Source organism: Cnephaeus nilssonii (genome assembly GCF_951640355.1).
Source record: "Cnephaeus nilssonii genome assembly, chromosome: 16".
In the NCBI taxonomy this organism is placed as follows: domain Eukaryota; kingdom Metazoa; phylum Chordata; class Mammalia; order Chiroptera; family Vespertilionidae; genus Cnephaeus; species Cnephaeus nilssonii.
Genome location: NC_137087.1, coordinates 20,353,490 through 20,375,710, shown reverse-complemented (window position 1 = coordinate 20,375,710; position 22,221 = coordinate 20,353,490). Strand labels below are relative to the sequence as shown.

General features: G+C 51.5%; 1 protein-coding gene across 1 annotated transcript; it reads right to left on the bottom strand.

Moving 5' to 3' along the window:
- Window positions 1-1,528: 1,528 nt before the first annotated feature.
- Window positions 1,529-13,043, bottom strand: TBATA (thymus, brain and testes associated; the record flags this gene model as incomplete). The annotated part of the gene is made up of 9 exons (XM_079793257.1): window positions 1,529-1,614; window positions 2,233-2,285; window positions 3,876-4,020; window positions 4,822-4,903; window positions 7,087-7,257; window positions 8,558-8,637; window positions 9,481-9,636; window positions 11,490-11,722; window positions 12,997-13,043. The coding sequence occupies 9 exons, from the start codon at window positions 13,041-13,043 to the stop codon at window positions 1,529-1,531; spliced, it is 1,053 nt and encodes a 350-aa protein (XP_079649383.1).
- Window positions 13,044-22,221: the final 9,178 nt, after the last annotated feature.

Sequence of the window (22,221 nt, the reverse complement as noted above, 5' to 3'; positions counted from 1 at the left end):
AGGTGGAGCAGTGTTATGGAATGGAGCCACAATCCATGGACTGAACTCAGCAGAAGTAGGAGCTGACAGCCACAAGTGACCTTGACATTATAAATCCTCAGTGCCTCCCTCCCCTTCACCCTTCATGGAATTGGCAGAAATCTCAAGGATGACATTGGACTTCCTAGAGAGTCAAGGCCATCTTCTCTAGATCTTAAAAGACAGACACACCTTGGGTGCATCTGAGTCACATTTATAGAATAATGTCCCTTTCCCTCTTGATCTTGCTGACCACCATTTTGCTAACCCATATGCAACCACAACTTTTGGTGAGGGTTGCAGTTTGTAAGGCAATGGAGTATAGTGGGGATTCTAAAACCAGACACGTTGGGTTTGGATCTGGGCTCTGCCACTTACTATGTGGCTGTGGACAAGTTATTTCACCTTTCTGAGCTTCGTTTTATTCATCTATAAAATGGGAGTTATATTAACCCACTACCTCATAGAGCTTTTGGGAGAATAAATACAGTACTCCATATAAAGTATGTAGAACAATTCACATAGTGTTTGAGGAATAGAGTAAAGAAGTCAAATGGAGTCATTACAGCCAAGCTGCTAAATTATTAAAATTAAGTAGGCTGAGGCACAAGGAGACAATTACTCTTGTTCTGACTGACGTTGGGAACTTAAAGTTTTGAACTTTCCAGTCCTGCGTCAATACCTGGATGGGCGCCAGTGTGTTGTGCGTTAATGCCTGGCCATGCATCAAACCTTCAGTTAACCATTTGAATTACCTCAAGAAGCAACTGTGCCATTGTCTAGACCACCAGACATCAGACAGCCACCATCCTGGCCAATCTCGGGGCAAAGAACGCAGACCTGGATGTATTGTTTACTATTAAGAACCCCCAGCTTTGTTATTGCCTAGTTGTGTTTCCAGCTTGCAAACCCTAAGACCCTTGAGTAAATTGGTGTCATTTATAGCTAGCCAAAGCTGCCGGACTCTTTTGGGTCAGTTAACAGTGTTCATTAACTATTACTGAAGCCCCTGCCCCAATGCCTGGTAGGAATTCAATAACTGGTATCCATGATTATTTTAAGGAGGCCTGTGGATGCCTGACGTCTGCTCTAATCTACCCCGAGCCTTGTGTGTCTTGATTCAGAGAGAGGCAGAGCTTTTTTTCTCAGGCCGTTTTAGCCACGATCTGCCCTTCAGTTCCCTGGGACAGGAAAGAACCGGGTAAGCCCCATGCTGGCAGTGGCACTCGGGCATTCTCCAAGGGAGTGGGGTAGTCCCCTGCAGCTCACCCCTTCTCCGGGAATAAATGCCCCACGCACAGACATACTGCTGATAGGAGAGTGGAACTGTCCTCTTAAAGGGAAGGTGGTATTTTAATGGGCTCTATGTGATAGGAAAGAACGTATCGCCGTTGAGGCAGTTGAGGAGGCAGGCACGAGCTTGAACTCTGGGCTGGCTCTGGAGCAGGGTGGGCAAAGCTTGAGCTCAGGGCTGGCTCTGGAGCAGGGTGGGTAAGGCGGCGCCAGCTCCTCAGTACTCTGCCTTTGGCTTTGCCACTTTCTCTTCTGTGCTCTGGCTTGGATGCACCCGGAGAACTTGTGCTTTTCCGATGTACTCTGGGAGAAGGGGAGACACAGCCAGCAGGAGAGGAAGGAGGGGCCAGGCCCTACCTGGGAGCTGCCCAGGAGACTTGGGTGGGCCCCTCTCCCCACAAGGCCCCGGGCAGAGGTGCGAGAGCAGAGGGAGATGCACGAGGGCCAGTCAACCCAGCTTCTGCTCTGGCCTCTGCGGTGACTAGGAGGAGCTCGGAGCCTCACTACACTCGGGGAACAAATATCAATGAAGTGCCTCCTCTATGCAGACCCTCCACCAGCCACCGGGGACCCTTTTCAGTCTAGTGGGGGAGAATATAGTACAGGGAGACACCTGTCTTTTCTCCCCTCCCACCACCCGCTCTCCTCCCCTGCCTTGGTCTCAGGCACCAGAGTGACTGTCGCAGCCTCTTCCCTCATCTCCCCCAACCCCCCCTGCCCCCAAGATTCCCCATGATCCCTAGAGCCTGGCACATAGGCACTAAATGAGTTTCTGTTGAATGGATGAATGAATGGATGAATGGGTGAAATGAGCAGCTTCCTTGGGCAGAGACCTATCTCCCAGGAGCCTTAAATCCCCCAAGGAATCCAGCGAGGGTGGGCCTCAGTGAGCCTGCAGGGATCTGCCGTGTGGAATCTTACCTGGTTTTTCGCTCTTTGGTAGAGGCGGTGTCTTTGACTTCTTTGGGGATTGGCTATAACCAACACAGAGGAAAGGCGGTCTGGGAAGGTCAGAATGGACCGCACCATAGCAGGGCAGCGGGGTGGGCGAGGAGGTGAGGAAGGTGCTCCAGGAAGAGGCAGGAGCCAATGCTCCCTGAGAACCAGCAAGCACCACCCAAGCAAGACCCTGACAACTGTGAACCCATTGCCTCTTGTGGCCACAGGGACCCAAAGCCCTCCTGTCCCGGGAGCTGTAAGGGAAGCCACTACACGTCCCCTCCTCCCCCCGCCCCCCCCCCACCCCAGGCCCTTTCTTGGCCTCTTGTTTCCTCGCAGACCGGAAGCCTTCCCCTGGGAGTGGAGGAGATGAGCGCCTGCTTCCCTGATGAAGTATTTACAAGCGTGAATAATGCTCTTGTATTATCTTGTATCGACTTTGCACTCCAGCTAGCCTTTTTATGCGCCTGATGTAATTTTCCTCCCTACACTCGGGGAGAGGGGCTTTTGAGAGGGAAAACTGAGGTTCAGAGATGGGAGTTGTCTTGACCAAGGTCACAGTGAAGCCTGCCTTTCTCCTGGGCCTCCCCTGGCCCCCCAGAGTGGCAAAGAAAACCACGTGCAGGGCCAAAGCGAGCGCCCACACCTGTGACAAACCTAAGTGAGCACCAGCCCACGACGCTCCAACCACCCCAGAACTCAGCATCCCCGAAAGTGCGCACCTCCCTGACTTCCCTTCCTGGCACTTCCCACCCTCTGCTCGGCCTGTTCAGATCCTGTTCACCCAGCCGTGCTCTCTGAGTTCTATCAGGAACACTTGGGTGATGTTACCCACACACAGCCCCTGTGCGCCCCCCACCGCCCCCCCACCTGTGTGTCAGACTCCAGGAGTTTTCACTCGTAACAAGCTCCGCTGTGAATCTGAGCACTGCTGGGCCTGTAAGGCAGGCGAGCCCGAGTCTGGTCCCAGCTCTGCTGCCGGCCGGCCAGGTGACTATGGGTCATTCAATTCTTTCTGAGCCTCAGTTTCCTCTGGGTAGAATGGAGGTCATAGGGCCTCCACGGGTGGTTGCATGGACTAGAAATATGTAGCGCACCAGCGATGTCAGGGAGATCTAATGGGTGTTCAATACTGCAGGTTCCAGTGCTGACTGTCAGGCCCTACTCACCTGCGTTGTGAGGCCTTTCTTTACCGCCCCCCTTTCCCCAACTTGGAATTAATTTCTTTCTCTCCAGCCACCCAGGGTGCTTAATACCGACATAAAGGCACTGCCGCCTGCCGGTGTTAGCATTCCTGCTCTACTGTGCCTTCCCAGAGCGCCCCGGGAGGGCTCGCTGCGGCTCCTCCAGCCCTGTCTTGCTACCGCTGACACAGGTCCCCCCCAGGGACCCCACGGCTGGCAGCTGAGTCTGGTCTGGCAGAGGGGGCCTCTGAGCAGCACAAAGAGCCTGGAGGGTCCCATGGCAGGGGCTGACCCCTTCCTCCAGGACAGGCTGCCAGCCCGGCTCCGGCCAGTGCCAGGCTCCCTTCTCTGCACCCCACTAGCCTCACCTGGAAGGACATGTGCTGAACATGAGGGGGCAGTTCTGGGAACAGAGGGGCAGGTGGGAGGGGTGACGCCCACCTGTAGTTTGACTGCTGCCTCTCTGGAGGTGGTTCCTGGACATCCTGGAGCTGGTTTAGAAGCTTTTCTGTTGGGATGGAGACTAGACCCTGGGGAAGGAGCTGAGCCACTGCTGTCTGCAGGAGCCCCAGCGCCAACTCTTTCTCTGTAAGCACAGGGAGCGGAGTCCTCAGGGGCATGACCCAGCCCCGGCCTGTCGCTAGACAGGACATGCAGGGAGCAGGGCCTCCAGCTCTTCTGCCCACCCCTGGCCCAAGGCAGCTTTCTCAGCCATCTCATATTCTGCCCACAGGGCCCCACGGGCAGGTCCCCCTTCTCCCTGGACCCTGAGTGTGCTGTGCGCCCAGCCCTTCCGCACCTCCCTCGTATGTACCATGGTCTTGGCCTACCTGCCCACAACACCCCTTGGCCCACTCTGGGAACCCTATAGGGCACCTGCCCCTTCTCCCCCCCTTCATTCTCCCCATCAGGAAGCCTTCTCCAATCTCTGGCTCTCATCACTCCTCACCCTCCCTTTTAGACATACCTTCTGTTCCCTGTCCCAGTGCTTACATATATGTCCATTCATATGTTCATGTTCATGTGTGTTCTTATGTGCGTGTATTTGCATCTGTGTGTGTGTGCGTTTCCCACAGTGGTGGGTGAAGGGGGCTGTGTCTGCTAAGTCTGGGCTTTGGACTCGCCCTCCCGGGTGCCGAGGCCCACAGTCAGCGGGGAGGAGGGGTCCCTTCTGAGGAACAGGGTCATGGGAATCCTGCTGAGGAATGGGGAGGAGGGAGCAGCGAAGTCCAGCTGGGAAAAGCTAGCGTGGGGCTCCAAAGAGGAGAAAGGCTCCGGCAGAAGGCAGGGTGGGAGCCGCGTGACCTCTGAGTCCTGCTGAAGCAGAGGGCAAGGCCCTCAGCAGCCTCCACAAGGAGGAGGCCCCGGGCCTGGGGCTGTGCCTCACCCTTGGGAGGAGAGTAGAGGAGCCAGAACTGGATAGCACTCAATGAATCTGTTTGCAGGATCTGACAAAGGAGCTCCAAGATCTGTGGGCAGGAGGACAGGCCTGGGTCAGTGTGTGGACGGCACCTTCCGGCCAGCAGCACAGGTGCCTGCCCTGAAGTGGGCTCCCAGAGCCATGTGCTTGGCTGAACTGGTCCCCGCAATGGTCCTTGCCCCCCGCCCCCTCCCCGCCCCCCGCCCCCCCCTGCCCCTGCTGCGTGGGATTCGCTGGCTACAGAGGGCTGCCTCTCCCAAGGGCCCTGGAGAAAGGCTCTCGGCCTCCTCACTGAGCAGGTAAGCAGTCTGAGCTATGAGAGAGGGGACGCCCAGCAGGGAGACTGAGGCAGCACTAACCCTCAGAGTCAGGTATGTGGGCCCTCATCTCTGAGCCCTGCCTGGGCGGGATGTACCCCAGAGTCCCTCCCTGGGAAGGCCAAGTCAGAGCTGGACACTCAGCTCCTCAGAGACGCACCGAGTCCCAAATGCCCGAGTCCTTGGTGGGGGAATTTCAGGGTCCCCACGAGCCTCCCCACCCTGAAGTTCCCAAATTCAGAGTGTGGAGATGCTAGCAAAGAGGCGGGCTGCTCCCAGCGGGCGGCCTGAGGGCCGGGGCCAGCGGGTTCTGCAAACTGCACGGTTCGGAGCTCCTTCCCCGCTTTGCCCGCAGCCGTGTCCTCAGCCGCGGCCACATTTGCTGCTTCGGGGCCCTTTCTCCTCTGCGCTCTCCAGGCAAGGATCGTTCGGAAAAGATCCAGCTCTGCCGCGTAAACGCTACGGGGGCTCTGTAGGCGGGGGTGCTGGTGGCCGCTGTGGCTACAGCTGGCTGGAGGTTGAGGCTGCGATGGGGGGTGGAGCACCTGGCATCCTAGGAAAGTGGGGTTCCCTCTTTCAGGAGAGCCCACCTGAACCAGTGGCGGTCAGAGGGGAACGTGGGCTCACCTCTCCCCAGGCCTGTGCCTGCTGGGGTGTCCACCCTTGCCCCCAGGTCCCCACCCCATACGGTGACCCCAGCCCCACTCTGCCCCAGGGTCCTTCTCAATTCACCACTTCCAACTTACCTGCCCTTTGCACCCTCCCCAGGGAACCCGAGAACCTACTTCCAGGCAAGGTGAGGCCGCCCTACAGTGGAGAAAGTACTTGTTCTAGTCCCAGCTATGCTGCTCGCTCTCTGGGGACCTGGGTCACAGAATGGCACCTGGCAGGGTCTCAGCCTCCCCACCTGTGAAGTGGGGATCCCGGGCCCTGTCTGCTCTGTTCACTTCACTGGGCTGACTGTTTGGAAAGCACTGGTCTCAGGGATGGTGTCAAGATGCTGGCTCATTGTCTGGCCTTGCCTGGAGAAGGTGCGTGCATTTTAACAGGGACTTTCTTTCTTTTTTTTAATTCTTACCCGAGGATATTTTTCCATTGATTTTTGGAGAGAGTGGAAGAGAGAGGGAAAGACAGAGAGAAACATCAGTGAGAAACACATCGATTGGTTGCCTCCTGCATGAGACCCCACCAGGGCCTGGGCTGAGGAGGAGCCTGCAACCGAGGTACGTGCCCTTGACTGGAATCGAACCCGGGACCCTTTGGTCCGCAGGCCGATTCTCTATCCACTGAGCCAAACCGGCTAGGGCTTAACAGGGACTTTCACTGCCTTAACCCACTAGCACCATCGTGGACTCGTCTCAGACCTTGATGGGAGGCTTGAATGTGGAGGTGGGCGGCTTCGTGCCTTGTCCCAGCACAGAGCAGACACCTCTCAGGGGAGACTAGGCTGGGACCGGCCTTGCAGGCTGCAGGGTGCCCCACCCCAGGGTGCGGTCTGAGGACACACTAGGTGGGACTTTCCTCTCCATGCATCTCATCCCACCACTGCAGCTCCCTTCCGTAACGTGCCAAGTGCCAAAGCTGGGACAGACTTGAGTGGTGACATGTTTATGCTCCCAGTTTGACTGGATCATGGAACCAAAGGCCCTTGAGAGGAAGGGACTTAACAAAGAGGACAAAGCTTACACAGAACCCTGGAAGCATGAGGGATGCGAATCCAGGCTCCTGGCTCCCAGGGCTGTGGTTTCTGAGTCTTACAGTCTCAGGTGCAAGTAGCCCCGGGAGAGGCCACACTGTCCAGCAGCTTGTGAGAGTCCTAGTTGGGATCGGTGAGCCTGGGGGTATACCACCCTGTTCTCTGCCCGCAGATAGGGCCGCTCTAGGGCCCCAGCCCCCGGCCTCCCCAGGGGCTCACCAGCAGCTCCTGATCCTGCAGGACATAGGCCTGGATGCCATCTCTGCTTGAAGGGTGGCTCCCTCGGCTCTGGCGGGAGTGGCGGCTGCTAAGGGCTTGGGAGGAAGCAGGGATGAGCCTCCCAGTCTCTGAAGAGTACTTTGCACCCTGCTCCCGCTGAGGCACCTCCTCCTGGAAGAAAAGTGGTCAGAGACTTGGGAGGTGGGAGGCGAAGCGGGGGAGGGGAGAGAGAGAGAATAGATAGATGATTGATAGATAGATAGATAGATAGATAGATAGATAGATAGATAGATAGATAGATGATAGAAGACAGAAGGAAGAGAAGAGACTAGAAGGAGGCTGGTTCACATTTCCAGGGTGTCCATCAGCTCCCCTCCTGGAACCTCAGCATCACAGCATTGCAGGGACCCAGGATGTAGACCAGGCCAGTGAATGCTGGCCTCCTACCTCCTCCCCCGACCCCTCCTCACTCACCATGGTCCTGAGCAAGTCCTCCTTGCTATCTCTCCCCCAAGCTCACCAGAGATTTGAAAACAGTATTCTTGGCCAAGCCTTCCCCTCCCCCCCCCCGCCCTCAACCCCGAAACACACACACACACCTACCTTAATTCCTAGCTCAGTTGCCCCCAGGTGTGTCTCACACAGCTTGGCATCCTTTCTTAGCCCCGGTAAACCCTCCTAAGCCAGGCCAATGGGCACAAGGCCTGGGGCCTCTAGACCCTGCAACTTCAATTAAGACTGGTCGCATCCTTCTTCCCCTTTTAAAGAAGAGGAACCTGAGACCCAGACCATTGCCCCGAGAGCTGCGGTGAGTTAGCTGCAGAGCAGGGATGAGAATTCTGCTGCCCAGCACAAGCGCAGAATGAGACTCACCCACAAAGGGCCAGGCCTGTCCTAGGACCCACTGCTACTACCGTCAAACTGCCTCCCACTTGTCTTTACTGGTCAGCAAACAGCACCCACGAGGCCACCCCAATACTGTCTTTAAACCTTCAGTGACTCTCCATTCCTTATGAGATTAGACACTGCACTAAGTTCAGAAATTAGAGCAAGCTGGTCTTGCCCACCTTCTAAGTCGGCCCCTTCCCACCTGCTCCTCCACTGCTGCCCCTGGGGCCCTGCACTTCAGCTCCTCGCTCTCTAGAGGGGTCCTGTGTTCCCGGCTTCTGAGCTTTTGCGCTGCGTGCCTCCACTAGGATGCCTCCCCCATCCACCTCTGAACTAGGAACCCTTCTTGGATTTCTCCACTTGGGTGTGATCTCTGATCCTCGGAGCCCTCACTGCAGCCCTTGGGTTGGTACTTGTTGGCCCCTCCTCCTCAGTGCGGACAGCAGCACCTCAATGAGCACAGCAGCACCTCAATGAGCACTTGCTCTCCTGCTGGTCAGTGTGACCAGACTTGGGAAAGATTTTCGTACAAAGGGATGGTTCCATTTCAGCTCTTCCCAGAGCGCCTTTGCTCTGCACCCACCTCTTTGTTCTTCGGCTCATTCTCCTTGGTGAAGATGACCACCTGGGAAGCCAGGTTCTTCAGCTCCTTCTTCCAGGCCTCTGGGAGGAGGGGACAAGATCCTGGCACCTGCTGTCTGGGCCCCTCCTCCTCGCCCTCCCTGTGGCACCCGGTGTTGGGGATGCTGTGGGTGGAAGAGCCTCCTTTCCTCCCAGCCTTCCATCTGCATCTTAAAGGGGAGGGGAGATGGTGCCCTTGGGGAAGGGTTAGGAATCACACCATTGGTGGGTGGGACGGTGGGTGTGGAGGGGGCCCTTAATGTCCTAGCCTGTGATTTTATGGGAGACACTGCACCGTATTTGGTTATTTGTGCCAAAATACAAGTGGTTTAATCCAGCTTTGCCTCTTTTAAGAAACTGAAGCCAAGATTGAGATTCAGTTGATATGCAGTGCCAGTTACTAAAATATGGAACTGCTCCTACAGAGGGTGGTACAGAGCACCGAGCAAGCCTTCCAAACCTCTGCCCTGCAGGCTGTCCCAGCCCCTGCCCCGCCCCCCTAACAGAAAGGGCACAGCCCGGCAGAGCAGAGGCCTCAGAGCGTGGGCCCGGGTGCTGTGTATGGCCGCCTGTTCTGATGGCTGGTGCCTGAGTACAAGTGCTAATTACTTCCAATATGATTCCTCTACAGCCTGAAGTCACATGACTTGCCCAAATCTGCTTGTCCTCTGCTTGTGGTTACTCCTCAAATACCTCACATCCAAGCAGGGGCACATTTCTGAGATCTCAGGGGTGGCAAATAATGCAGATGCCAAAGCTGGAGGAAATGAGGGGGAAATGGGGTACCTGACCAGATCCCACTTCCTTCTCAGGCACCCACCCAAGCGGGACAGCCCTTGGAGAGAGGTGTAACCCCAAGGGAGAGGGTCTGGCCCCAGTACCCACCTGAAGAAAGCCTGGGGTCCCGATTGGACTGTGGGTCTCCAACGGGGACAAAGAGGGTAGGCATCCCCATCAGAGAGGGGGAGAGGCGTGCAGTTTGAGGCAAGGAAGCCAGAGAGAATTTGTCCTTGACGACACAGACAGGTTTCCCGGTGAAATCTATGAAGGGACAGAGGCTGTGGGAAGGGGTGGCTGGGTGGACCCCAATAGCTCCAGGAGGCTGGGCAGGTAGAGCACTGGCCCCCCTTTTTCCAGTATCCAGAGCCCGTAGGTCATTAGAGCATGGAGGGCCTTTGCAGCCACCCAGACCTTACCCCTGGGACACTTGGAATGGACAGCGAAGGGATGGGCTCAGGGTCACGCAGCAAGTCAGGCCCCTGCGACCCTCGTCCTGAGGTCCTTTTGGCTTTCTATGACAGCAATGACTGCAGGTGTGAGCAGAGAGAGGTAAGCAGCCTCAAGAGGGACACCTGGGTGTGGAGAGGGACCTGGGCTCAAACCACAGGGAGTGAGGTTTAGCTAGACTCCCTGGATGAAACGTCTCGCCATCTGTCAGCCTGTGCAGGGCCGAGTGCCGGGCAGCCTGGAGGTGGTGGCAGGCAGTTTACACATGAGGACCCTTCGGCCTAAGGTCTGTGTGATATTGTTACTACTAGACAGTTAGGCTCTGGGGACCAGCCTGAATAGGACAGAATGGTTGCTCACTATCTCCTTCCCAAAACACTTTCCTTTTGGACCCCTCACTGTCCTGGTTCGTCCTAGCTCGCCAGCCACTCCTCATTTCCTCTGCTGCGTACTCCTCCTCACAGCCTCTGAGCCTTGGGTCCCTGGGACTCTGTCCCCAGGTTCTCATCTCTTGTATCTACACAGTGTCCTGGATGATCCCATCAAGGCGCCACTTCAAACACCATCCGCACCCTCCCCGACGCCATCAGGGGCAGTTTTGGCCCAGAAATCCTCTCGTGTTTGCATTTCTCCCCTGAACTCTGACCTAACTGCCCCCTCTGTGCCTCCACCTGGGTGTCTAAAAGTATCTCACATTTTGCATCTCTCGGTCCTAGCCCAAAACCCAGGAGTCAACATTGATCCCCCTCTTCCTCTCACACTCTATTTCTAATCAATCAGCAAATCCTGTTGGCTTTACCTTCTGCATATCTCTGGAGCCGGACCACTAACTCTTCCACCTTTACCTCCCTGGTCCAAGCCACCATCCAGACAGAGGCCAGTAGATCACTCCTGATACTTGTTTGCTCTCAGCTCTCCAGTGGTTCTCATCTGGCTCAGTGAGATGGCTCAGTGACCTCCAAGGCCCACATGACCTGGGCCCCCACTGCCTCTCTGCTGCATCTCCTTTCTCTCCTCACTCGGCTCCAGCCACATTGGCCTCCTTGCTGCTGGGCCTTTGAACTTGCTGTTCCCTCAGCCCAGGACGTCCTCCCTCCATCCCCCATATCCACATGATTGATTCATGCTCTCTCTTCTTTTAGTTCTTTGCTCAAAAGTCATGCTTCTTGGTCATGTCTTCCCTCTGTAGCCTTGGCACTTCCCACGCTCTGACACCTCATCTATTTCCTATTCTTTCCTACCAGAGAGTCAGCTCCTTGAGGACAGGGACTGTCTTGGTCACTGTCATATTCCCAGGGTCCAAAAAAGTGCCTGACTCAGACACAGTTCACACTCAGTAGATACTTGAGGGATGAAATGGCCTGTGTTTGCGAACCGAGTGCAGCCCTGAGGCAGAACATTCACCCCTTTCTCTGATTTGTAAGGCAGGAGGACCCGCAGCAAGGGAAACCCTGTAGGGACATGTAGCCTGCCCTTGGAGCCTGCCCCCCAAGGAAACTCTTGACTTGGTCAAGTGCTTGCAAGTGGCCAAGCAGCTCTGTGACCCTGGCTAAGTCCCCTTCTTCTCTGGGCCTCACCCTAGAAATAGAGGCTGGATCCTCCCTTTCCAGGCTTTAAGAGCGCCCCTCCTCCACTGCCCACCAGGCCCTGGCCTACCCCAACCCTACCTTTGATGTGGGTCACACGATGCGGGTGCGGGTGATGCCGGGAGAAGAAGGAGTTGTGGCTGAGGCGGCCGAAGTGGTAGGTGCCAGGGGTTTCGGCCTTGGCGGTCCTCAATTCCTCTCGGACCACCTTGAAATCCACGACCCCTGGGACCACAGGTTCTTTCTGTGGCCCTTCGACCCCGTGGCTTCTTGGCTTGTGCTCTGACTTCTCAGCCTTTGGCTCAGCCTTTGGACTGAAGAAGAAGGTCAAGGAGAAGCTAATGAGGCCTCCTGGCAACAGTGTCTGCCCCAGCTCAGGACTTTTCAGAGTCCGTTCCTGAGATACTCTGAAATGTGGTTTCCAGGGTTTCTCTGCCACCCCCTGGCCTCCAAGCTGGGCCTCCCACGGGGCCTTCGCCCGACTGGGACCATCCAGTCCCAGGGAGGCTTCTGTCTTCCTCGGGTGCCTTAGTAGGGAGCTGGGATCCATCTGAGAAAACTCAGATGGAATTCCCCAGGACCTCAGCTTTCTTTCACAGACCATCTCTACAGCCAGAAAGAGAAGCTATAGACCCACCAGTCATCCAAATGCCTGGATTGGAGCGAAGACACGTTATATACACCTCCAGAGCCAGAGGGCTGGCCCCAGCAAGGGCCTCTCCCCAAGCCAAACTCTTGGCTGCCCAGGAGAAGCCAGCTCCAGGCTGTCACCCTCCCCGACGCCATCAGGGGCAGTTTTGGCCCAGACACAGCATTTCGGGTCAAAGCTGTCCCCAAGGCCAGATTACACCAGCAAGCCCTTTCCCCATGGGGCCCTCCCAGGAGACGCCCAGCTGATGCGGCAGCTCTCAGAGCTGCGACGCTGCAGGGAAGCTTCAAGCTCTTGCTTCGCTTCACTGGAGACAAACCGTCTCAGGTTCTCTGTCCTCCACCCTGCACCCCTTCCCTCTCGAGGATGCTGTGCTTCTGCCCCTGGAGGAAGAGGTCGAAGTCCGTCCAGCAAGGATCCAACGGTGGGCTGGTGCTTGGTGCCTGGCTTTCCCTTCTCCCGGTGACCCTGGCTGGAGGGAGCCCCTCTGTGGTACAGATGGACTCTGGATATGCTAAGAAAGGTGTTCTGGACCCTCTGAGGATTTCGCTGACCAGGCCCCTGAGTTTCCTGTTCCATCCTCGGTTCGCCTCTAAGAGATCTGGGACTTAAAGAAATAAAGCAAACCTTCTCTGAAAGTCATAGTTAGCTGGCCTCCCCAAACCCCAACTAACAGAGAAAGTCACCACCTGAAAATCCCTGGAATTTCTGTGCTCAGTGCTCCTGGCCCCTGCCATCACATCCTCTCCCCATCCAGAGAGGGTTCCCGCCTGCGACCTGTGGTACCTCAGGCCTGAGAATCCAATCAAGGCCTAGTTGATGGCAGTGGAAGGTGAGGAAAGACTGCCTTTCTTGGACTCCCAGTCTGTTGAGTTCCCCTGAGGCCCCCTGTGTCCCCACCACCTCCTCGGTCAGCAGGGTAGGCATTTGGGGCCTCACCTCGCCAGGGGTTCTTCATCTGGTTGGGTCTTCACCTCCGCAGACATTGTACGGTTTCTAACAGAACAAAGATCCATGTTGAAGATGTATCAGAACATCCTATAGACTGGCAGTGGGGATATAAACGAACAGACACTTTGGGAGAAAAGCATCGGCAATATCTTGCAAAATGGAACGTTAGTCACACTAACATGGTTCAGATTAGTAAAAACTGGGGACAATCCAAATGTCCAATGGCAGAAGAGTGCGTAAGTAAGCTGTGGTACCTTCTGACAATGAGCATTACATTGTAATTGAAATGGATGAACCACAGCTACACATAGCTACATAGATGAGTCTAGCAACTTTAACGCTAAGATGAGGAAAGCAAGTGGCAAAAGACCATGTAGCCTGAGATCCTTATAAAAAAATAAAGTTCAAAAGCAAATAAAAGTATCATAAATATGTGATGAAACAAGAAAAGACAAGCAAGGAAATGGTAAACACAGAATTCAGGTGGTGGCTATTTCTGAGAGCAGGTGGGGAGGGGAGAGTGGGGAGAAGAACTCATAAGATGTGTTAGTGGTGATATTCTCGTTCTTGGTTTGGGAGGTGCACTTACGAGTGTCCATTATATTATTAAATAAACTAATTGACATGGATGAAAGTTGATAGGTGTCAAAGCCAAGAATGGTAATTGATCTAAATCTATGGACCTGAATGTATACACATATTCATATAGCCAAAATGTTGCGGGAGAAGGGGGGGGGGGGCGGGATTTAGGTGTCAGGATTGGAGTTAGAAAAGGAAACAGTGCATTTTGAGAATTAACCCCCATAATTACAGAATCTGCAAGGGACCCCAGAGACCCCTCCAGGGACAGCCTTTCATCAAGTTCAGATGGAAGAGGATGTAGTATTGCCTGAGATCTGGGAAGGGGAGAGACCTTGAGGTCACACGGCAAGAAACCAGGCAACCTGACTCAAAGACTCCTGATCTTCTCTCTAAAAAGAAAAAACAAACAGCCCGGCCAGTGTGACTCTGGTTGAGCATTGACCTGTGAACTGGGAGGTCACAGTTTGACTCCTGGTCAGGGCACATGCCCAGGTTGCAGGCTGAATCCTTCATAGGGGCATGCAGGAAACAGCCTATCAATGAATCTCCTCATCATTGGTGTTTCTATCCCTCTCTCCTTTTCTCTTCCTCTCTCTGAAATCAACAAAACCATTAAAAAAAAAACCCACAGAAACAAAACAAATAAAAACAAAAAACATACCAAAAAACACACGAAACACACACAAAAAAAAACCCAGAATAACAACAACAACAACAGAAAAAGAAAAACAGTTGACAGAGCTTCCTTTGAAGGAGGCTTTGGACAGGGGGGCGGTGGGGCACGGGGGCTGCGCTCTAGAGCACTTAGAGGCTGCAGGCTGGAGAACAGGCCATTTGGAAGCCCCCAATGCACCTGCCAGCAGGAAAAGGTAGTCGTTAAAACAGAGACTTTCAAATGCTCCTGACTGTGACCATGGTAAGAAAACTTAATTTATACATCACCACTCCATTCACACACATGTGCACATGCTTGTGTGTATGTGAAACGGAAGCAATCCTTACCCTGCTACATAGGATGCTCACTGATATTTTCATCCTACTTGTTTGCTTCTTGTAAATGTTAGGCGTGATCCATTAAACCAATTTCATAAGACCCTAAAGGGTCACCCCCCAGCTGCTGTAGAGAGGTTCCGCCTGCCTTTTCCCCCACTCCCCTCCCCGCTGGGCCCCCAGCCAGCCAGGCACAAGGAGTCTGAACACTCACTTCAATCCTAGACAGAACTTCCTTTCTCCTGGGCCCCATACCGGCGTAAGTCCATTTCCTCCCCTGGAAAGGTCCCTGGACTCACCGAGGCAAACACTCACTATAGCAGGTGGGAGAGAAGCCCCTATTCCCTGAGCAGGAAGGAGCAAGAGGACAAAGGGAAGGTTTGGGGTTCTGTGGACAAGACTGTCTGCTTTGTGACTGCATAAGGCAGTGGTTGCTAGGTTACCCCTTCCCCACAACTCCAGAACCACTCCCCAGCACCCCTCTCCTCACCCCCACCCAGCTGGCTCCTCCTACCCACTGAAGACCCACTCTCCCTCCAAGCTCCCTCTCCACCTCCTATTCAGTGCTTTCAATGGGGACCAAAGGAGAGAATGAGAGGCAGGGGCTGGTTTCAGCCAGCGACCAGCAGGCAGAGAGGGAAAAACTGGTGAAGAGAGTTAGTTGGTCAGGCTGAGTCCCAGCTTTGTCAGTCTGACTGGCCCGATGCCACCATGGAGGGCTCTTCCTCTCTGCATCCCGAATCTGGGGGTTGATGTCCCTTAGATGGAGAGATTTGACCCAGAGTGTCCCTCTTGCGTGCTTCTGGGACTCCTGCTGACTGTTATGATAAATGACAATATGTTTGAAAGAAGAGAGGGCTTTCTTCCCTCCTGACCAGCCCCTCCTTGTTGCTTTGCACTCACTTGGGGAGCCCCCACATCCAGCCGACACAGCTGAGAGACAATGTACTTGATATCTCTGAGCCTCAAATTCTGTATCTCTGAAATGCAAGGAGTCTTTTGACGGAGATGATGTTGGGAGCGGTGAGAACAGCACCGAATGTTAGACAGGTGGGGTCAGACCAGCCCTCGGTTCAGCAACCTCGGTACTTGAGTTCTGGTTAAGAAAGAATTCAGAGCCAAGACTCAAACTATAAGAGAAAGTTTATTCAGAAAGTCACAGAGGTACAAAGAAGTGAGTGGTAGAAGAAATGGGCTTAGGAGAAAGAGAGAGGCAAAGAAAATAGACTGAGGGAAAGGGGTGGGGAAAGACACTGGTGTGCTCCCTACAGAGAGCCACACTGGGTCCTCAGTCATGAGGGTGTTTATCTGGAGGTCTCAGGGGAGAATCCCATTAGAATATTCATCAGCTTTCCAGGTGAGTCCTTCTAGGGTTGTGGTCTCTACTGATTGGTCAATACCAGGGCAGGGGGTCATTAGTCAATGCAGCTGGTCCTGAGGTCAGCCATGGTTGCTTGTCTGGTTTTGCTGCTTTTCTGAGCCTGGAGCTACAACTGAGGCCTTGATGTATTTGATGCTGGTCTGAATTTTTATTGTCCTGGGGCTTCATGCTTAAGGGCTATTCTCTCATCCTCTTGTTCGTCGCCTCCCCCCCCCCCCCCCCCCCCCCCCCCCCGCCAAGGAGGTCTAACCCACATGACTAGCAACATGCCAGGGAAGGAAATCAGGGAAATGAGGGAAGGGTCCCAACTGCATGACCAGTGATATGAAAGGTCAGGAGGTCTAACTCCCATGACCAAGCGATATGCTAGGGAGGAAAGGTTACCCTGGGGGCGAGGTCCTTGTTTTCCCAGTTTTGACATTTTCTAGGCACCCTGGGCTTTCCGCCCTGGTGACTTTCTGTACCTGGCCCATTGACCTTGCTCTGCTCATGTCTGTCTAACTGCCTACCACAGAGAGAAATTCCTAACTTTTACATAGCCCCATTTATTAATCTCATCCTTAAAGATTAGTGGTGTTTGTGTCCTATTTCAGAGATCTTTGCCCACCCACGGTTCTCTCTTCTATTCTTTTTTAGAAGATTTATTGTTTTACCTCTTACATTTAGATATCAATCTGGGTTTGATTTTAGTGTATGATGTAAGATAGGGGTCAAGAGCCATATTTCTTTTTCATAAAAATATCCTTTTGATCCAATACCATTATTAAAAACATGGTTCATATCCTGTCTTTCTGCAGTATCATCCCTATCGAAATTCAGGCGTCCCTACAGCCATGGGCCTGTTTCTGGACTCTCTGCTTTCCCAATGCTCTTTGTTTATCACCCCACTAATGCTACAGTCTCTTAATAACTGTCGTTTTAAATACAGCCTGATATCTGTTGTGGGGTCGAACCCTGGAGTCAAAAATAAGACCACCGGAGGCTGCTAATTGGTTAAAAAAGCAGGCAAGGATTTATTGAACTGGCCAGGACGGCCGCGAGGGCACCACACGCAGGTGGCCACCCTCACGACCGCGCCATCCCAGGTGTAGGCAGTCCTTTTAAAGGTCTAAACCACAAGAATTTTAGACATTGGAATGCGGACCTCCCTTGCGAAAGCAGATTGTACAAAAAGCAGAACTGAGCAGGGTTAATAATCTCTAAAGGTAGTCAACTCCTGGAGCCACTGAGTCAGTGTGAATCAATCTCCTGTGGTTCTGGTCCATAGGCACAGGAAAATTACCTTTGTGATGTGGGATGGATTAATGTGAGTTTCCAGGTCTCAATCTGGGGGCTGAGGTAACTACCCTATTGTTTAAGCAAGTAAGTGCGTGCAAGCACCAAAAGAGCAGGGTTAAAATTTAAACAGCAATTTTTACCTGAGATGAATGTATGAATGTCCTTAAAGCCTTATTTCATTCCCTACTGGTCTTTTGGGAATGAATCTAAACCTTAGATTCATTATTCAGTTTTTACCTAAGTACGGTTGCTACCATACTTCAATATCTAACGCTTTGTCAGGAGAAAACTCATTTTCTCCCCCACTCTCTGACACCAAATATATAGTTTTTCCCACATCCAGCAATTCTCCATCTCAGCAGACACCAGCTGGGTGTTCTACAATTCTGATACTACCTAGAGATAGCGTTAGACCCCTCAGGTGAAGGGCCCAGTCCCATTAGACTGCCCCCATTTCAAACACCAGTTGTAAGTTCAGGTTGTTACCTGTACTTCTCACTGACCAGCTATAAATTGGGTTCCCATGATCACTTCCTTGGGCTTGATAACTTGCTAGAATGGCTCACAAAGTTCAGGGAGACAGTTGCTTATGTTTGCCAGGTTATTAGAAAGGCTATCAATTAAGGATACAGATGAAAAGTCAGATGAAAAGGTACACAGGGCAAGGTCCAGAAAGGTCCTGAGCGCAGGAGCTTCTGACCCTGTGGCACGGAGGGGCACCCCTCTCCCAGCACTGGGAAGCACTCACCAATACTATAGTCTCTTAATAACTGTCATTTAAAATACATCTGGAGGCTCTCCAAACCCTGTCCCGTTGGGTTTTTATGGAGGCTTCATTACCTAGATGATGGATTAAACCATTGGCCATAGGTTGATTGATTCAACCTCCAAAGTTTATAGGAGATAAATGCTACCTTTCTTTAGCTTTAATTTGCATTTCTTTAGTGAATGAGATTGAACATCTTTTTATATATTTAACTGCTGTTTGTATATATTTCTTATGATCTCTGTCCATATCTTTTGTCCATTTTTTCTATTTGCTTTTTAGTCATTATTATATGGGCATATGAATTATATATTAGGTTATCCTTTTATAATATGAGTAATACAAAGTGTTTTTTTTTTCTCCTTAATTGTTTTTCCTTTGACTTTGCCTATGCTATGAACTCAAGTTTTACTAGTACATTCCTCTCCTGCTAAATGCTGAGGGCTTCCTCACCTACCTTTGGTGTTCAGAGAGGGTAGCTAATTTTTACCACTTTGCTTTGTTGGGATTTCATTTAATCCCATGAAAGGTTCCAGAATAGAGGCCAGAGCACAGGCTCTGAAGACACGCAGGCCTGCTTTTCTTTAGATACATGACCCTAGGTAAGTTATTATAACTTCTAAGCGTCCGTTTTCTCATCTGTAAAATAGGAATAATAAATCTGTTCTCCTTATGGCAGATGAAGGTGGAGAGAGGCCGGGGCTGGATGTTTGAGGCTTAAATATGATAATGCATATGCAATCATCTAGCACAGTGCCTGGCCCATAGTGGAGGTTCAATGCAAGGTATATATTTTTTACTTGTTTATCAATATCAAGAAAACATTTCTTGAATGGTCTATTATCCTGGTGCTGTTTGCCATCAGTGTAAAGGAGGAAGTCCTGTGATCACATGTCTCTTGGCTCACCTGCTGTCTTTTGTACTTCATACACGGAGCTCTGAATTGTGGCCAGTATTGTTGGGTGCTTTGATAAGGGTTGGTGCTCTGAGAGTCTGAGTCTCTGCCAAACTCCTGAGTACACCTACCATGGCATTGCTTGTCCTTCTGTTGTCCCAAAGTCTGTGTGATTCGTCTTCTGATGGTCTTTCAGAGAAGAGGGGAAGAAGGAAAGTCACTAAAGACCCCATGTGGTCACCCCTAGAATGGTCAAAGTTACCTGGTTACCTGTCATCTGAGAAAGACTCACAGCTCTGGAGCTGGCAGGTATAGACTGGTCTAAGCAGGTTGCCCAACTGGAAGAGCAGGCATCAGATAAGAGAAAAGAAGCCTGAGTTTTCCAGAAAGGTCTAAGGTCATGAAACCAAACAAGCTTCCTACAGTCATGCCTTTCCAACCTACTGTAAATGTCTCTTTTCTGATCCCCACCCCAAGTTCTCCTCTCACATTCTCTTTAATACCCAATAATTCTTAGAATTACATGTATCTCTTCTGCAAGCCTGTAAGTCCAAGAGGTCAGAGGCTGCATCTGTCTCATTCATTACCAAGCATAAAGCCTTGCTCTGCGCGGTGGTTACATGGGCGTGGTAGTTTTGTGCTAATTCATGGAGCACCTGGTGCAATGTCTGGTGCCTAGTAAATACTCATTGAATGAATGAATGAATGAATGAATGAATGAATCACAGAGTCTTACGTAGTTATCCAGGCCACTTACCCACTACATGCCTGAATCCTTGCCTCAAATTCTTACCAAGTGTATGCTAGTCAACAAGACAGCTCTAGTGGCAAAGAGCTCTCTGCTGCCTGTTTTATGTATAGTCTTGTTGGTTAGAAAGTTCTTAATATGGAGCTGAAATATAGCTCCTTGAGGCTTCCAATGAGCATTCTTGTTCTACATAAGGCAGCCTAGGTCCTCTTTGTGATGACAACCCTTTAGACATTTGAAGTTAGTTCTCACACCCACCTCTTCTCCAAGCTAATCACAAGTTAATTGATTAGATACATACTTGTTGAGTATCTATAACATGAACACAAAGATTAAAAAAACATAATATCCATCCTCAAGAGGTTACTGGTCTTGTGGGGAGCTAGAATGTCATCAGTGCTAGGGACAGTGGAGACACATGGAAAGGAGACCCCTAGCCCATCTAGGAGTCTTGGGAAAGGATCCATAAAGGAGTGGGCTATATAATGTGTTCTAAATATACCAGGTAGGAGAGGATGGTCCGAGAAGGAAAAGGATATACAAAAGTGTGGGAACATAACAGCCCATGGCATGTTATGGGAACTTAAGTAATTCCATATGGCTAGGGAGACCAGAACAGTTCCATTTATGCCTCTTGTCCCAGAAAACTTATTATATCCTCAGTCTCAAAAGTGTCCCAGCCCGAATGTTGTGGCTCAGTGGTTGAGTGTCAACCCATGAACCAGGAGGTCACAGTTTGATTCCGTCAGGGCACATGCCTGGTTTGTAGGCTCTATCCCCAGGAAGGGGCATGCAGGAGATAGCCCATTAATGATTCTCCCTCATCATTGATGTTTCTATCTCTCTCACTCTTTCCCTTGCTCTAAAAAAAAGTCCCAGATTGAAAAATAAATGATATGATCACTGATCATAAGAGGCCTGTGGGCCAAGTTCAAGAAGAACAGTTAACTGGGCTTTGTATGGTGTCTTCCCTTCGAGGTCATCTTCTCCATATATAACCTAATTCATAGAGCAGTACCTCTATTGTTAGGTGATTGGTGCTATGGGTTATCATTTATGGAAGACTTAGCAGGTAAGTACTTTCCACATTGCCTGTGGTACAGCCCCGACAATCTCTGAAGATCCTTATTCATGCATGTCCTATATCATATAGTGAATTGTCTGCCAATAGGCCTTGAATTTGACTTGTTTATGGTTGTGAGATAGTGTCCTGAGACAACATCGAGCAATCTCCTTGGGTCCTTCTATTCCCAACTAGAAACTTTGTAAGGCTTCCCTGGAGGGGGATAACTGGGGTCAGGAGTAGGCCTTACTAGCTATAAACAACTTGCTTAATAGGACTGGAATGATTTGTGTATTGAAGGGACTTATAGGAATATTCAAATGAAATGAGTTTAATTGACTCTAACATAATGCATTAACCAGGGAGTGTTGAGTTAGATGTTTGAATGGGTAGCCAGTGGAAATGGTTTAAAGATTTGAAATACTTGAATTACATGGAAAGTGGATAGTAAGAGTAAGCATTTAAAAGATGTCTGAGTGAGTGGTTCCTCTTCAGTGCCCCCTGAAACATCTGTCCCTAAGTGGCAGGTGTTGGTTTTTACCTCAAAACTGAATGGAGCAGTCCCCTCAAACAAATCCACACAGACTAGCTTCAGGCTGTTTTCGCCCACTAGGAAGCCAGTTGGCAGTGGACCCCATGGATTCTGGAGGCTCTCCCACCCCAACTACTACTCTGACATTTGAATGCTCAGAGGGGACATGAGGCTCAGGAATGGTCATGTCACCCTGCCCTTCCCACTCCTCCCTCATCAACCTACTGAAGTTTAGGGCTGGTTTGGGGATCTAGGTGTATTCATTTCTAGGGCTGTTGTAATCAAGTAACATAAATTGAGTGGCTTGAACAACAGAAATGTACTAGTATTGGAGACTAGAAGTCTGAGATCAAGGTGCTGGCAGGACTGGATCCTTTGAGGCCTAAGAGGGAGAGTCTGTCCATGCCACGCCCCTCGCTGGTGGTTTTGGCCATCTTTGATATTCTTTGGCTGTAAAAGCGTCACTCCAATCTCTGCTTTCGCTCTTGTGTGGCATCCTCTCTGTGTGTCTGTGCCCAGATTTCTCCTTTTTTGAAGACACTAGATATGTGGGGTTAGGAGTCTACCCTATGACCTCATCTTAACTAATTAACCAGGGAGTGTTGAGTTAGATGTTTGAATGGGTCATATCTTCAGTGACCCCATTTCCAAGTAAGGGCACATTCTGAGGTACTGGGGGTTAGCACTTCAACAGATGAATTGTTGGGGGACACAATTCAACCCCTAATAGGAGGGTAGATAGAAATAGCATCAGCACATAGGCAACCACCCTATTGATTAGTAATGCAACCAGCTATACGTGGGGGGAAATCAAGTCAGAAAGAATCCCATGGTTATGGGAGAGGCACCACAATCCTACTGTAACAAGTGAAAGGTATAGCACACTAGATGTGGGTTAGTTTGCCTTGAGCTACAAATGTGACTTCTCCCCTGAGGCTCCTAGTTTGAAGGCATACCTGGAATCCTGTGAGCCAAGGC